Below are 15,000 nucleotides of genomic sequence, written 5' to 3'. Positions count from 1 at the left end.
AGCAGCAGCAGCAGCAGAAGCAGCAGCAGCAGCAAAAACAGCAGCAGCAGCAGCAGCAACAGCAGCAGCAGCAAAAGCAGCAGCAGCAGCATGTAGTGCAGTGCTTGCTGAAAGGCCTCAGCCCATTCGGTCAAAAGAAATCACAAAAAAGAAAAAGAAAAAAAGAAAATAAAACAAAAAACAAAAATTAAAAAAGGAAATAAAAAAGAGACAAAAGGAGACAAAAGAAGCAAAAGAAGAGACAAAAGAATAAAAAAGAATAAAAAGAATTAAAAAAGAATAAAAAAAGAATCAAAAAACGAAAAACGAAAAAAGTGGAAAAAGAAATTAAAGGTCTTCCCACCCCCACAGCACTGCGGTGTACGTACACCGCAAGTGCAACTGGCAACACTTTTCAACTTTTAAAAGTCCATTTAAATCTTTTTATTTTCTTCAAAACTTCTCACCAGGATCTCGCTCTTGAGAATAGTCCTGAATGCCTCTATAAGTCCGAATCACAAGTCCCTTCATTGCTGCAGCTCCGGGGCTATCTGCAGCAGGGGGCCCCCCCTGGGGGCCCCCCGGGGGGCCCCCCGGGGGGCCCCCCTGGGCATGGGGGCCCCCAGGGGGGCCCCCCGGGGGGCCCCCCTGGGCATGGGGGCCCCCTGGGGGCCCCCTGCTGCACTCGCTGGGGTCTCTGCGCTGGACCACGTCGTCCAAGTCGAAGGCCTGAGTCAACTTTGAAAAGTCCAGAGGAAGAGCCGCCAGGAGGCGGAGAGACTGGGGGTTGAAGCCCTGCATTTGGGGGGCTGCTGCAGCAGCAGCAGCAGCAGCAGCAGCAGCAGCAGCAGCAGCGGCAGCAGCGGAGCTAGCTGGGGCCCCCCGGTGTACGCACACCGCAGCGCCCCCCCTCAAGTGCGGAGACACCTGAAATGCGCAAGAGCCACTTTGCTGCTGCAGCAAAAGCCTCTCATGGGCAGCGCAGCAGCAGAAGGTCCCGCGGCTTGCGGGGCGCGGGGAAGATAGTTGCTGCTGCGCGGCTGCTGCTTGCTGGCGCCTGCAGCGGCCCTTCAGGCAGCTAAAAGGGCCCTTAAGAGTCTTTTATTGCCTTTTAATTATTTAATTGGAAGAAGAAGATGCGCAACTCCGGGGCCCCCGCCCAGCCCTGCTTCTCCGCTGCTCTCGGCTGCATGCGCGGCTGCTCCTCTGCAGACTCCGGTTTCCCGAGTTGTTTCCCGTCGTTTTCGCGGATTCGATGTTTATTCGAATAAGAAATATTATTACTTCTCTAAAGCCGCCTGAATTTCAGAGAGAAGGAACATTTGTGCGGCCGTTTCGCCGGCGCCGCCTCGCCGCCGGCTCGAAGTTCATGCAGGTGTCTGTACAGCTATCTGGCAGCTTCTCCCCCAACAACAACTGAATTTTCAGACTTCAAAAAATTAATTAAAACCTTTTAAAGCTTTTCCATAATATCTATTTCAAAGCCACATCAAGGAACGAATAGCAAGTTGCGGACTGCTCCGGAAAGACTTGCCAAGTGATTTACCAACGAACACATTTGCATAAATCTGTTATTTCATCACTAAAATGACCTATTAAAGCGCCTAAAATTTCAAATTCAAGTAAAACTTCTTTTGTAAAAAGCCCAAACTACTTGTTAAATATTATTTCGGCAGTTTTTCTTGAACTCTGAAATAAAACAGAGTTCTTCCCACAAGATCTTTCAGATACAACAGCCTCGGCGCTTTTGAACTCTTCAGAAATGCTGCCTCTTTCCCTTTTTAGCTGCAATTCAATTTAAAAATTAATTCAAAAAAGATGAAAAGTGAAATAAAACAAATTTGTTCATTAACTCTGATTTCATTTAGGCAAAAGCGTAACTCCAGCGCCCAGCCACTGGCTGATCTGCTGCTGTTTGACAAGTCTTCAACTTTTGAAAAAGCTGCAGCAAGAATTGCACATTTTATTTCTTTCTTTTATTTGCACTTCTTTATTTTTTCTGTCTTTTCTTTTGTTTCTTTTTTGCTTCCTCGACTGCACTTTTGAATTGCCTTCAAGGGTTTTCTCCAGGGGAAGAAAGTGCCAAGTTCTTCTGCAAATCTAGGAGTGGTTAAACTCTAAACCCTAATTCCATAAACCCTAAACCCTAATTCTAAACCCTAAACCCTCGCCGCGGTGCTTCCTATGGCCACTCCCGCAGAGGGCTTATCTCGCTTACAGCGAAAGCAGACAAAGGGAGAAAAAACAAGCAGAAGGGTTTTCGGTGATGTCAAGGGTTTAGGGTTTAGGGTTTAGGGTTCAGGGTTTAGGGCTTAGCGTCTGGTGTTTTGGGCGTAGGGTTTGAGGTCTAGAGTTTAGAGTTTAGGGCCTAGGGTTTGGACTTCGCCAAAGAAGAGAAGGAAAAAGTTATGCACTTGTGACGGAAACTGAGGGTTTAGGGTTTAGGGTTTAGGGTTTAGGGTTCTGCTCCAGGATTTGGAGTTTCCACTTGGCCCAAGATGCCCAACAGACCCAACTGCAGCACTTCTTTCTTAAAAAGATAAATTTTCATAAATTTAAAATTCAAAAAAAAGAAATAAAAGAAAATCCTAATTAGGTTTTTTTGCTGCAGCACTGAGCAAGCTTTTGCACTCCAAGTGCTGCTGTTGCAATTCAACTTTTTCTGAAACGCAATTCAAATTTGGACTTGTGTTATTTTTCAACTTTCAAATATAAATTAATTTGAACTCATCGAACAACAAATAAATAAATAAAAAAACAAACTTTCTCTCAGATATAAATTAATTTGAACTTATCGAACAACAAATAAATAGAAAACAGATGAGTGCGGCTGTGCAGTTTCTCCGAGAGATGAAGGCAGTTTCTGCAAAACTTGAAATGCGGAATTTGCGCGGAAAAAGCCCAAAAGATTTAATTTTTGGCATTTTTAATTCTACTTCAAAGACAGAGTCTTAAAAGACATTTAAAATGATGCATTTATGACTTTTTGAATTCAGAAAAACGAAAATGCGAAGTTCAAAAAGTGCCGATCTGCTGCTTCGGGCGGCGGATTTCCTCCGTGGCGGCCTGGCTCAGTTCCAAGTAGGCCTGGATGAGTAAATGGAATTAAAAAGGAAATTTGAAATTAATTAAATTTGATTCTTTAAAAGTAAATTTGAATTAATTAAATTTTTAAAAGAGAACTTGGGAAAAGTTCAGTTACTTCGCTCCAGTTCATCAGCGTTTCTCGGAAGTCTTCCTCGTCGGTGGGGTTGAACTGCTGCGGATTCGAAAGGGAAAAAAGCAGCAGCAACTGACAAAGTGGAAACAAAAATAAAAATAAAAATAAAAATAAAAACAAACCACAAAACAACTGCTCGAGGCAGCTTCCTCGTCGGACTGCAGCGCCACTTGCTGCCTCTTTTCCAGAAACCGAATTCGCTGCCGGGGCTCCCCCGAGAAGTCGCTGAAGGCGTCGTGGAAACTTTTCTTCAATTGCCACATTTGAAGGAGTTCTTTGCGTTGCGAAGGCGGGGCATAAATCTGGAGTTGTTGAAAATAATTCAAGTTCCTTTTGGCCGCGGCCGCGCAGCTTTCGTGCAAGTTCAAGTCCGTCACAAGTACCTCGAAGGCGTAGGCAAAGGGAACTTGGAGAAATTCGAAAACAAAATCCAAACAAGTCCCCGGACTGCGGTATCCCACTCTTTCTCCGGCCGGTCCTGTTTGGAAAATGCGAAAATCGAGTTTTCTTCTCCAGCTGAACACAAACAAACAGCCTGCCTGAAGGACACTGGCAAAACTCATCATCCAGAGCTTCCATGACGCGTCTGAAAAGAAAAAATGCAGATTTTGAAGACCAACAAAACACAGTTCAAAGAAAATCATGCATGCAGCAGAAGTTCAAAAACTTCAAGTGCTCCGGAGAGCCTGAGCTGCACAGCTCCGCTGCCAACACAAGTCAACACAAACTTGTCAAATAAACCTCTACTTGCATATCAACACAAGTTATAATAATTTTGTGCAAATAAACATCCATTTGCAAGATCTTCGAGGCACTTGAGCAGCAAATAAGGACCAAAAGACCCACTTCATATTTTTTTCATTTTCCGAAGCCTCTGCTGCTTTGTACGCCCACGGCATGTACATCCCCAGAGTGCCTGAAAAGGACTTTTGAGTTTGAAAAAAAGTGGAAAATGAAGAAAATAATACCTGAATGAACAGAAAGGAACACGTCGGGTTTGCATTTCGTGGCGGCTTTCCGAAATATTTGCGTTTCCCTCTCTGTGGGACTCCGTCGAAATCCAGAAAGAAGCAACGGAGGAACTGACGCACCCGAAAATGGCTTCTTTCCGGGATAAGTCTCTGGGGTGTTGGCCCGCGAGCTCCAGTGAGCTGCAGGGAATTGAATTGTTTTTAATTTTGAATAAGTCTGAGGCCTCAGCAGCAGCGGAACAAAGAATACCTTTCCAGTTTCTGTTGAGGTCCACTGCGTTCTCGTTCACCCGCAGCTACGCAGCCGCCAAAGCCCCTTATTGCATGCGTTTTGGCTTTATATTTCAAAATTAACTGACACAGAAGTCCCCATTTTCAACTTTAGTCCTAGATATCGGATTTCCGTTCACAATGACTGTGAAGGAAGTGTCCGCCAGTGCAGCTTCCGCTTTCCTGCGCAGTGCAGGTTCTTCTCCACAGAGGACTGCGGCTCATTGCAAAAGGAAATGAGCTTGAGGCATTTAAATTTATGTTTAAAAATTACCTTTTAGGAAATGAAGAGCGCTCTCAGCTGTGATGAGCTCTCTGGCGTGCTCTCCTGCCAACAGGAAGAAGTGCGACACGGGATTTTCAGATCTGGAGAGGGAAACAACATCAATGAAGTGCTGGCTGTCGATTGGCTCTCTTTCTACAAAAAGTCCAGGACAAGTTTCCTCCAGACTCTCAAGTTCTGCTGATATGGCTGAGGTGGAATGGTAGAACTCGGGCAAACGCGCGCTGCCCATTTGAACTAGGCAGCAAATTGTGAACAGAGCGTGGGCCAGGAAGTGCAGCATAGAAGGCATGTTTCCCCGCCAGAGATTTCATGTGTCGTCTAGTGCTTGGCTAAAAGATAAAAAGTGAGCCAAAAAGAGTTAAGCCTGGCCGAATGGTGAGAAGGGAAGAGGAAACAAAATACTAATTAGTCGCTGCAAGCCAGAAACAGCAGCTGTGCTGATACAGTCGCTACACGCTGCACTGAGTAAAGTTGAAGTAATAAACAAAACATTGCTGCACTCAAGAATTCAACAAAAGCCATATACCGGAATAAAGATACAATTCCTCAGTTTAAGCCAAGATCAAAGAATCAAAAACCACCAGCACTACAGTGCAGCGTGCGGCGTGACTCAGCGCTAATTTTCATATTTGAAAGTTAAAACCAATGCATTTTCGTTCAAAAATATATTTTATCTTGTTTACTGCAGCGTTCTGCCCCAAATTCAGCACTTTGCCCCGCAGAAGCTGGAGGTCTTCCAGTGGGTAACCTGGCGCATGTGGGCGCGGCTGCTTATGCTCAGCAAACAAAGTGCAGAACTGAATGGAACATAAATTTTATTTTGACCCCATTAAACTGCAACAGTCGACACTTTGGCCTTCGCGACGTGAAGGAAAATTGTGAAATTCAGGTACGACGCAGTCGATTCAGGTTGCCCATCGGCTGAGGTCTTGATAAGCAGGTTGTGCAGTTCCTTTGATTCCCCCTAGGTAATAAATGCATTTCTTGAATTTTTTGAGTTGAGAAAAGTGTTTCCAACGACGGAAATTCAAAACAACGCTGGACCATTCCGAGGAAGGACTGTCCGCCTCGAGACCACCGTGAGATGTGTCGAGCAGGGACTGTGTGGGGCGGCACTGGACAACTGGACGCTGTCCTTCACTTGCACTGATAAATATTCAGTTTCGGAGAAATTAAAGGTTTTTCACGAACTTGAAAAGTGATTCAAAGGCACATCTCGGCGCGCAGGCTTCCCCAGCAGCAGCACAGCAGCAGTCACCCCGAATCTCGTTTGCAGCTTGGGCTTTGTGCTGCGACATATGTGACCCGCTGTGTCAGTTGCTGCTGTCAATTGAATCTGCAGGCAAGGCGTCTTACTTCCGTTTCATTTTCCGCAAAAGGCCAATTCTGCAGCAGCAAGGAGAGGGCTTGGGCTTTAGTGCTGAGTTTGCGCGGCTCGACTGAGTGGCTCTTTCGGGAAGAAGGAGGCGAGAAAGCTCCTTAAAGTTCCTTAAAAACCATGAAGAACACGGAGTCTGAGGCCACTGCCTCTCGGCGGGCAGTGAAGACCCTCATAATAGACAACTATGACTCGTTTACCTACAACTTGTACCAGATGATATCTGTGGCCAACGGCACTGCCCCTGCAGTGGTCTACAACGACGCGTTTGGGGGCGACTGGGCCAAAGTCTGCGCCGCTTTCCCCGAAATTGATAATATTGTCATTTCCCCGGGGCCTGGCACTCCCGAAAACCCCAAAGACTTCGGCCTTTCTGCTGCAGCGCTCTCCTGCACCTCTCTTCCCGTCTTGGGCGTTTGCCTGGGCCACCAGGGGCTGGGGCACCTCTTAGGCGCCAGAGTAAGGGTTTCTTAACTATTTGAATTGAAAAAAGGCCAGATCTCCTGTTTTTTGGCACTTTTTTGTTCCTAAGAACCCGATTTCTTCTGCAAAAAGATCTTTTGTGACTCTGGACTTGTCCTTTTTGCACGCTGCTGCAGATCGTGCAAGCCCCGGAAATCCTCCACGGCCGCTGCTCCCCAGTGGAATTTTCGCCTGAGTCCGAGCTCTTTCGGGGCCTTCCCCGGGTGGCCCCTGTTGCCCGCTACCACTCACTTTGCATAGCCCCTGAGAGGTGAGAGCCTCTCTGTAACTACCACAGTGTCTCTTGCCATTTTCTCCTTTAAAAAGTCCAAAGAGCCGGAATTAGGGCTTCCGAGGACCTGCGGGGGCTCAGGGTCTTTCTCAATACCCCTCAGGGGACCTCCGGGGCCCCTGAGGGCCCCTCAGGGGCCCCTCAGAGCCCTTCAGGGGGTATTTGTAGCTTCCACGGATCCCAGCTAATCAGCTAGAGCCCGAGAGGCCCCTCAGGGGCCTCTCAGGGGCCCCTCAGAGTCCCCTCAGGGGCGCCTCGGGGGCCCCTCAGGGGCCCCTCGGGGGCCCCCTCGTGTGTGTGCGTGTCGCAGCTTGCCACAGTGCCTGAAAGTCACGGCGTGGACCTGCAGTCCTTCGCCGTACGCCATTATGGCCATTCAGCACTTGACTTTGCCATTTTTTGGAATTCAGTTTCATCCAGAGTCCATTGGCACTCCCTGCGGCCTTCAGATCTTCCGCAACTTCCGCGAGTTGACGCAGCGCTGGCACTGCGCCAGCCGCCCAGGGCCCCCGCGTCCACTCAGCAGCAGCAGCAGCAGCAACAGCAACAGCAACGGCAGCAACAGCAGCAACAGCAGCAGCAGAGAAGATTCGAGGGCTGCGCAGCTGGAGGGAAGCACAGCGGCTCCGCTGGGCGGGAAGGCGGCGGTGTGGGAAGTGAACGTGGCAGAAGTGGCGCTGGGAGTCTCAGCAGCAGCAGCAGCAGCAGCAGCAGCAGGGGAGTTTGGGGGCCCTGGAAAGGGGGCCCCCTTGGTACTGGACTCGCGAGAGCTCTTCAGGAAACTCTACGGGAAGAGCCCCGCAAGCTTCTGGCTTGACAGCAGCAGCGCGGACTCAGCCCAGGCCGACTCGGGCCCCGTGGAAAAAGAATTCCTCTCAAGATTTGGCTACATGGGGGACTCGGGGGGCCCCTGTGCCGAGCTGCTGCAGAGCTGGGCCGGCAGCAGCAGCAGCCAGCTCTTCCGCTGCCCCCAGGGCTGCCCCTGTGGGGCCGGCCCCCAAAGTCTGCACTTCCGCGAGCTCCCGCTGGACCCTTTTGAGGCCCTCAGGGGCCCCCACGGCCTTCAGGGCCCCCAGGGCCTCCAGGGCCCCTTGCGGCTTCGCCGCTGGCGCGCTGAGGCTCCGAGGGGCCCCCCGGGGGGGGCCCCCGGGGGGGCCCCGGGGGGGGCCCCCGCGGGTGGGGAGGCGGAGAGGGGGGCCCCTGCAGCGCTGCAGCTAGTGGGGGAGGGGCCCCTTGACCCTGCAGAATTGCCTTTTGAGTTTGTGGGCGGCTACGTGGGCTACTTCGCCTATGAGCTGCGGCACAGGGCCTTTGAGAGGCTGCGGGGGGCCCAGGGGGATAGGGGGCCCCCCGTGGATCTGAAGAAGAACTCCAAAGAGGCCCTGCCCACGGCTTACCCCCTTTCCCTGTGGGTGTTTGCTGACCGCTATATTGTTGTGGACAACGACGAGGCGCGCTGCTTCCTCGTCTGGCTGGTCCCCGCTGCTGCTGCTGCTGCTGCTGCTGCGGGGGAGCAGCAGCAGGCTCAAAGACCCTCCAAAGGCAGCCCCTGCGAGCCGCTGCTAGAGGCTCTCTGCGCAGGCAGAGTCACACAAGAGAAACTCCAGTCCATAGCAGAGGTGCAGCGCCAGTGGGCTTTGGGGGCCCTTGAACAAATTGCTGCTTGTGTGCGGCCTGCTCCCAGTCCGCATCAAGACAGCGCGTTGCAGACCCCCCTGCAGCAGCAGCAGCAGCAGCAGCAGCAGCAGCTTTCTTTTTCGGCTTCATTGACAGAAGGAGAATATAGGGAGGCGGCCAAGATTCTGCTGCGGGAAATAGAAAATGGAAATGCTTATGAAGTTTGCCTCACAGATCAAATGCATGCGCAGTTCAGCGCCGGCAGCGCCTCGCCTCTTCAGATGTACATGCGGCTGCGCGACAAGAACCGCTCCAAGTTTGGGGCTTTCCTCAGGTGGGCCAGCGCATGCACCTCGCTACCCATGCATGCATGCATGCATGCATGCACGCAGGAGACCTGCGGGGCCATACATGCATGCATGCATGCATGCAAAGAATCTGTGGGGACTGGGCGGGGCACTGTGGGGCTGCGGCTGCCCAGCAAGGGGTCCAGGGAGAGCAAGTGGCTGCCGCGCATGCGCTGCTGCACAGGTACCAGCCAGATGAGTTCGTCCTTGCTCGCACTGCATGCGAGGACTCCGGGGGCCCCCCGGGGGCCCCAGGAGCCCCGGGGGCCCCGGGGGCTGCTGAGGGTTTCGCCGTGTGCTGCGCGAGCCCCGAACTGTTCCTGAAGGTGCGGGCCGACGGGCTGGTGGAGTCGCGGCCTATAAAGGGCACGCGGAAGAGGGGCCTCACGGAGGCTGAGGACTTAGCGCTGGCTGCGGACTTGGCGGCGTCAGAAAAGGACAAGGCGGAGAACCGAATGATTGTGGACTTAGTCCGAAACGACCTCGGTAAGCGCCCGTCCCGCAACTGCTAGCTCTGCACGTGGCTAGCGGCTAGTTAGCTCAGCGGCTAGCTAGCTCAGAAGCTAGCTAGCTCAGAAGCTAGCTCGCCCAGCGGCTAGCCAGCTCAGGAGCTAGCTAACTCAGAAGCTAGACCGCCCAGCGGCTAGCTAGCTCAGCAGCTAATTGAGTCAGCAAATAGCTATTTTAACAGCTATCTAGTTGAACAGCTAGCCATCTCAGCCGCTAGCTAGCTCAGAAACTAGTTAGCTGAGCAGCTAGTTAGCGGCAGAGCCAGGCAGCTAATGTGCCTCAGCGAGCGTTTCTTTCAGTTCATTTAGCATGGCATAGTTCACACTGCGCAGTAAACTTATAAATGGGGAATCAAGACAAGCTAGAATAGTTATTATTTCATTTTCTGATTTTTGATTAAGACCTTTGGCTGTGTGCGCGGGCGCTACTGGGCACAGGCCGCGTGTGCGCAGACGGCTCGGTGTCAGTGCCGCGGCTGCTGTTCGTGGAAACGCATGCAAAAGTGCACCACATGGTCTCGGCGATCCAGGGGCAGCTGCGGTGGGGCTAGCTGGGGCTGAGTGGCTGAGCGGCCTGCGAACAGAAACCAGCCTTTTACCGTTGCAGAGCCAGCTAGCTAGCTAGCTGCGGCAGCAGGAGCAGCAGCGGGCAGCAGAAGCAGCGGCAGCGGAGGCACTGGTGCAGCGCCGCTGCTGCCGGAGGCAGCAGCAGTTGCTGTCGCGGCTTCAGTGGCCGCGAACAGCAGCAGCACAGCCCTGTTAACTCAGCGGAGCAGCAGCTGCTCTAGTTTTGCCTGCGGGGGGTGGAGCTATTTGCGCGCAAAGGAGATTCTGACTGTGGGTTATGTCCTTGCTGTCTTGTGCGTTTTCAGAGAAGACAAAGACGCGGTGGACGCCGTTATTGCAGCTTTTCCTGGAGGCTCCATGACAGGGGCCCCCAAAGTCAGCGCTATGAACATTATTGCCAAGTCCGTGGCGCATACCTCATTCTGTCACCTCCCAAGTGCCAAAAGAACTCTGGCGTCCTCTCGAATAGCTGCACTGTTAGATGCTGTTGCAACTTAGGCTCTAGGCTTTGGGGTTTCGGGTCGATGGTGTAGGGTTTAGGGTTTAGGGTTTGCATCCGCACGCAGTGAGCTCGTGGCAAGCGGCGCGAGTCAGCGAAAGTTAACTTCCCGCCAGCTTCCGAATGAGGCAAACAACTCCTCACTACTTCTGCTTTGCGCGATTTGTAGCTGCTGCTGCTGCTGCTGCTGCTGCGTTGTTTGTGTAAACCACATCATGTGCGTTTGTTGCCAGATGCGAGTCGGGACCCCGAGGAATCTACAGTGGGACTCTCGGTTTCTTCTCTTTAACTGGAGCTGCATGCTTGAACATAGTTATTCGCACTGCAGTCTTCACTTCCAATCAGGTGAGGCAACTTGAAGCTTGCAGTGCATCCCACAGGAAGATAAATAGTCCTCCATGCCGTTTTATTCGTGCGAGCCCTGCTGAAACCTCCCCCAGAAACTCCGCAAGAGCCTCTTTGGTGCACTGAGTCGTCAGACAATAGCATTTCAGTTCCCTCGGATCTCTTGCAGCTGACCGCCAGCGCCCGCTGCTTGGCTGTCTGCAACGAATTGCAGTAGCATGAGCTGGGTCATTTAAACGGCTGCTGCAAGGCCGTTGTGAGAGTGTGGAGATGACCCGTGAAGAATAGCACTGGCATGTGAAGAACAGAGCGGGTGCCTTTCAGATCCCCCAGCAAACACCACGTACCTTGTACTGCTGGAGGCGTGGGGCGCTTTAAAGCGGTCCCTGTGGGCTAGAGGCTGAAAAGAATCCGAAATGAATTCAGCAGGATTGCGCTAAGAAGTATACTACAGCTAGATGTGTGTGTCTAGCCTACAGAGTTCGTTTCTGTGCTGCGTGTTCAGGTTTCCGTGGGGGCTGGCGGCGCGGTGATCATCATGAGCGATGTCGATGAGGAATATGCGGAAATGAAACTGAAAGCGGCATCAGTTATTAACTGCTTATGAAAAAAAAAGTTGCAGTTCCTTCGAATTCGAACGCAGGAGGCAAAGGCGGCGATTAATACATGCGGACAGGCGCACACGCACTGACAGGGGTTGTTTCCGCTTCTCTTAGCGCATTTCCTGCCGGCTGTGCCCTCCGTGTTTTCCTACTTTTCGTGACTCAGAGCCGTTTCATTTTCAGGCCATTTGCTAAGAGCGCTCAGACAGCTCCCCTCCGAAGGCGGACGCTGGCGCGTCCGCGGCACACAAGACCCCTGCTGTCGGCGCAGCTCGTTCTATCTCGCGCTTTATCCTGCATTGTTTAGAGTTACAATTTGTTCACAAAAATACACTTCGTCGCTGCCTGTCGTCTCAAGGATGCCGAATCACTGACTGCTTTCCGCACTGCGCACACGTGGGCATCACCGCCCGGCATTTCCTGCAGACGGCCTTGAAGCGCTGGCCACGGCAGAGACCGAAGCATCCCGAGGTTTCTTCTCGAATTATATCGAACTTGACCTGGCGCGGAGGAATCGTGCAGCCGAAACACAACTCTGTGCGATCTGAGGGGTGGCCCCGGCAGACAATTTCAGACTCCAGAGGAACAAGGATCGGGCGGGCAGTCGTCGGCACTGCAATCACCTGCTGAGGAGGAGGCACGGGGACGTACTGCTTCGCGGGAGGCACATCTACTTGCGTGGGAACGTACACGACGCGCTCGTAGACGGGCTGGGGGGGGGCGTCCACCACGAACGCGTCCAGCTGTCCAGGGTACATTCTGGGGTCTTGTTTTTCGTACTGGGGGCGCTGCACCATGGCAGGCGTTTCTTGCTGCGGCCCGACGAAGCTGCTTACCCAGTCCTTGGCCATGTCCGTCCACCCCCGAGGCGACGCGCGGCCGTAGCGCTGGTAGTTCTCCGGGGGAGGCCCCGTCACGAAGACGCGCTTCTCAGCCCAAGGACCCGACTGAGACAGCGGAAAGACTGGCAAAGAGCTCATCTCCATGGAGGGCGGAAAGGCAAATCGGTCCGTGGGCAGTCGAGAGGGCACCGGAGCTGCAGACGAGAGGTACGGGCTCGTGTGAGGCTCGAGGTCAGCGGGCCCCGCACTCACGCCCGGAGAAGAATATACAAATTCCGAAGGAATGCGTCGATCCACCTCCATTTTCGGGTTACCGGCAGCTTCAAGCCTCGCTCACCTGACGTCTCGAGCGGCCTGAACGGCGAACTTGAGCGGGGAATGAGACAAAAGGAAAACAGAATGCGGCGTGATCAAACGGAAATATGAACAGCCGAAGGAACCTGCAACTCGAAGGCGACAGGTCAAAACAAATTCAATGAAAGGGAAAACAAAAAAGAGCACAACAGCAGCGTCCACGAATCCCAGACGCGTGAGCCGCTTCCCGCCCTCCTGACAACGTCCGAAACGAAAGTTTGACAAAAGTAAAACAAATTACAAAATACAAAAGCAATTCATAAAAATGAGTAATTACGAACGCTCTTTACGGGACGCGCTTCACCAGGACCCCACATTCCGTCCCTCCCTGCTTCTGCTGCGCACACACACTCTCGATTGGCCCACGCGGGCACCCCTCTGCCTCTTGGGACCGTTGCTTTTACTTATTGGAAATTGAATTGCTTTTCTGGTTAAATCGCTTATATTTTTAGTAGAATTTTATGTAAAGAGGATATTCATTCAGCTGTTGTCCCCCCCCGGTCGAGCCACGGTAGATCTGTCCAGTGGCACCCGGCCGAAGACAGCGGTTGCAGACAAGCTCTAGAGACCTAAAACGCTCGAAATTCGTATTATCCTTCTTCCCCAATTATAAATCTGCAAATTTAGCCGTGAGGGGCAAGAAAAATTACGAGAGGCTGTGCTTGGGGGCTCACTCAGCACACCGCGCGTTGATTGCCTGGCGAGAAGTACATTCGATGGCATCTTTGTAGCTGGTACTGTCTCCTCTGCTTTTGCATATTGTGCTGAAAATACAAAATTAGCGGTATTTTACATTCATATAAGTTGTTTTTGAAGCATATTGCCTCGAGTTGCGTATCGATACGCAAGGCATGGTGCTGCCTGGCGCTGCTCTGAGACGTGGAGCGGGTAAGCTTTCTTTAACAAGGAACGCTTCTGAAGAGTTCTTTAGAGAAATACATAGTTTTTGAAAGAAGGTAGGATAGGGCGTCTCTGGGGTTCTTGTCATGCTCTGTTTCGCAGCGCTTACCCTGCGTTGGGCAGGAGGAAGCGCTCAACTGTGCGTTTCAGATTGTGGGCCATACGCTTTGAGTTACTGGCTCATAGATAAATATTGCCACTAATTATACTTGTTTATACCATAGTGGCTCCTCAATACGCATCCTGTACAGGGTCAGGAGAGTAACGGTTGCTTTGGCCCGTGTTCGCCTGAGCGTCGTGTCCATTGCGACGGCTCACCCTGTGCGCAATTCCTCCTCACAGCAAAGAAGCTGCTACATAAATAGAACATGTTGAATTGCCGCTCCAGGTTAAATACTCTTTTTGTGCCTTCGGGGGCTGGTCGGGCGGTGCAAGCGTTGCCTTTCTGTGCTCGTCTCCAGAGGAGTCGATTGCAAAGAGGGTGCGTGGCTGATTGCTTCCAACTTCAGTCTGCGGTCACAATATTCACCTATTTTCCTCTTTTAGCCTTGTTGTAATAAGTTCAACTCTTGTCGCTAAGAAAAAAGGGCTACTATGCGCCTTGGCTGTTCGTGTCGCGTTGCGCTTTACAGCAGTAGTTTTGCCTGAGAGAATGCACGAGACTAGGGTATACCCCAAAGTTTCTATCCCTTCAAGCACTGATTCCCGAGATGTATCTATTTCAGTATTTTCCCGATGACTGGTGAACTCCTAAAGGACGCAGAAGCTAAAGCCCAGCATAGAGCACAATGGATTAGAGACGGAAATGCCTGCAACATAGCTTGCCTCAATCTTAGGAACGTATTGTTGAAGTTAGGGAAAGGAAAGAATCAGGATAAATTACGAAATCCGAGTTGGATTTTTATTTATTGCATTCAAAGCCGGTGAGAGTCACGCGCAGGGCGTGCTCCTACTTTTGCGTTGGCTCTAACTGCAGTGCACGTGTACTTCATTATTAGATAGTTGTAAGCTTAAAACCATAAAATCAGTGAGTCTGCGATCAGTATTGTTTTCCTGCAGGCCGTCGCCAATACAATTGCTCCGCTTCGGCACTGCGGCAAGGTGCACTCCGGACTAATGAACAACCAGTGTTTCCCCACGGTTGCTATCTGTGATATAGCCAAAGCTTTCAACAAGGCGCAGTCGGTGGAGAGGTGAAGCGGCGGCTAGGTGGAAGCTTCAGCCCCAGGGAGCGGGTTACAAGTGACCCTAGTGAGGGAGAGCGACCCGGGGAAGCAGACCCAAAGAGCCAAACCCGCAAGCTAAATAATGCTTATCTTATGGCAGTTGTGGAAAAACATGTATTTGTAATGGTTCAAGCGCTTAAGTCGCTCAATTTCCCCTTGGAATGCGGAAATTCTTGCAGGCTCCACAGGGCTGAGCAGAATCAACTAATGTTAAACACGATGGCTACACTTTTATTCAGCGGTTTTTCGAGCTTCTCATGATAAATTATGTTAGCATTTGCGTGGATTTATTAGCATAAATGCTGGGCTGATGACACAACACAAGCATGACCGC

At 51.6% G+C, this 15,000-nt stretch overlaps 5 protein-coding genes across 5 annotated transcripts in view; 2 read left to right on the top strand and 3 right to left on the bottom strand.

Annotated features, from left to right (window-relative positions):
• Window positions 1-780, bottom strand: part of ENH_00060590 (hypothetical protein, conserved) — a gene marked incomplete at both ends in the record, with an annotated part of 7,316 nt that extends 6,536 nt beyond the window's left edge. Inside the window, one exon of the mRNA XM_013577110.1 lies at window positions 447-780. Within this exon, the coding sequence (XP_013432564.1) occupies window positions 447-780 (334 nt within the window). The remainder of the gene's footprint in view (window positions 1-446) is intronic.
• A 3,740-nt stretch (window positions 781-4,520) lies between these two features.
• ENH_00060580 (hypothetical protein, conserved) lies at window positions 4,521-5,015 on the bottom strand (the record flags this gene model as incomplete). Its single annotated transcript, XM_013577109.1, has 2 exons — window positions 4,521-4,654; window positions 4,715-5,015. The coding sequence occupies 2 exons, from the start codon at window positions 5,013-5,015 to the stop codon at window positions 4,521-4,523; spliced, it is 435 nt and encodes a 144-aa protein (XP_013432563.1).
• Window positions 5,016-6,224: 1,209 nt separating this feature from the next.
• Window positions 6,225-6,578, top strand: ENH_00060570 (hypothetical protein, conserved; the record flags this gene model as incomplete). The annotated part of the gene is made up of 1 exon (XM_013577108.1): window positions 6,225-6,578. One exon carries the CDS (start codon window positions 6,225-6,227, stop codon window positions 6,576-6,578), a length of 354 nt encoding a protein of 117 aa, XP_013432562.1.
• Window positions 6,579-7,226: 648 nt separating this feature from the next.
• ENH_00060560 (para-aminobenzoate synthase, putative) lies at window positions 7,227-9,334 on the top strand (the record flags this gene model as incomplete). Its single annotated transcript, XM_013577107.1, is given in 2 exon segments — window positions 7,227-9,143; window positions 9,149-9,334. Coding segments are annotated over 2 exon segments (2,103 nt in total).
• Window positions 9,335-11,535: 2,201 nt separating this feature from the next.
• On the bottom strand, window positions 11,536-12,489 carry ENH_00060550 (hypothetical protein, conserved; the record flags this gene model as incomplete). The annotated part of the gene is made up of 2 exons (XM_013577106.1): window positions 11,536-11,638; window positions 11,732-12,489. 2 exons carry the CDS (start codon window positions 12,487-12,489, stop codon window positions 11,536-11,538), a joined length of 861 nt encoding a protein of 286 aa, XP_013432560.1.
• Window positions 12,490-15,000: the final 2,511 nt, after the last annotated feature.

The sequence above is a fragment of the Eimeria necatrix genome, genomic scaffold (assembly GCF_000499385.1).
Source record: "Eimeria necatrix Houghton genomic scaffold, Enh_scaff51, whole genome shotgun sequence".
Classification (NCBI taxonomy): Eukaryota; Apicomplexa; class Conoidasida; order Eucoccidiorida; family Eimeriidae; genus Eimeria; species Eimeria necatrix.
The sequence above is the reverse complement of the archived record's forward strand: the minus strand, read 5'-3'. Positions and strand labels throughout refer to the sequence as shown.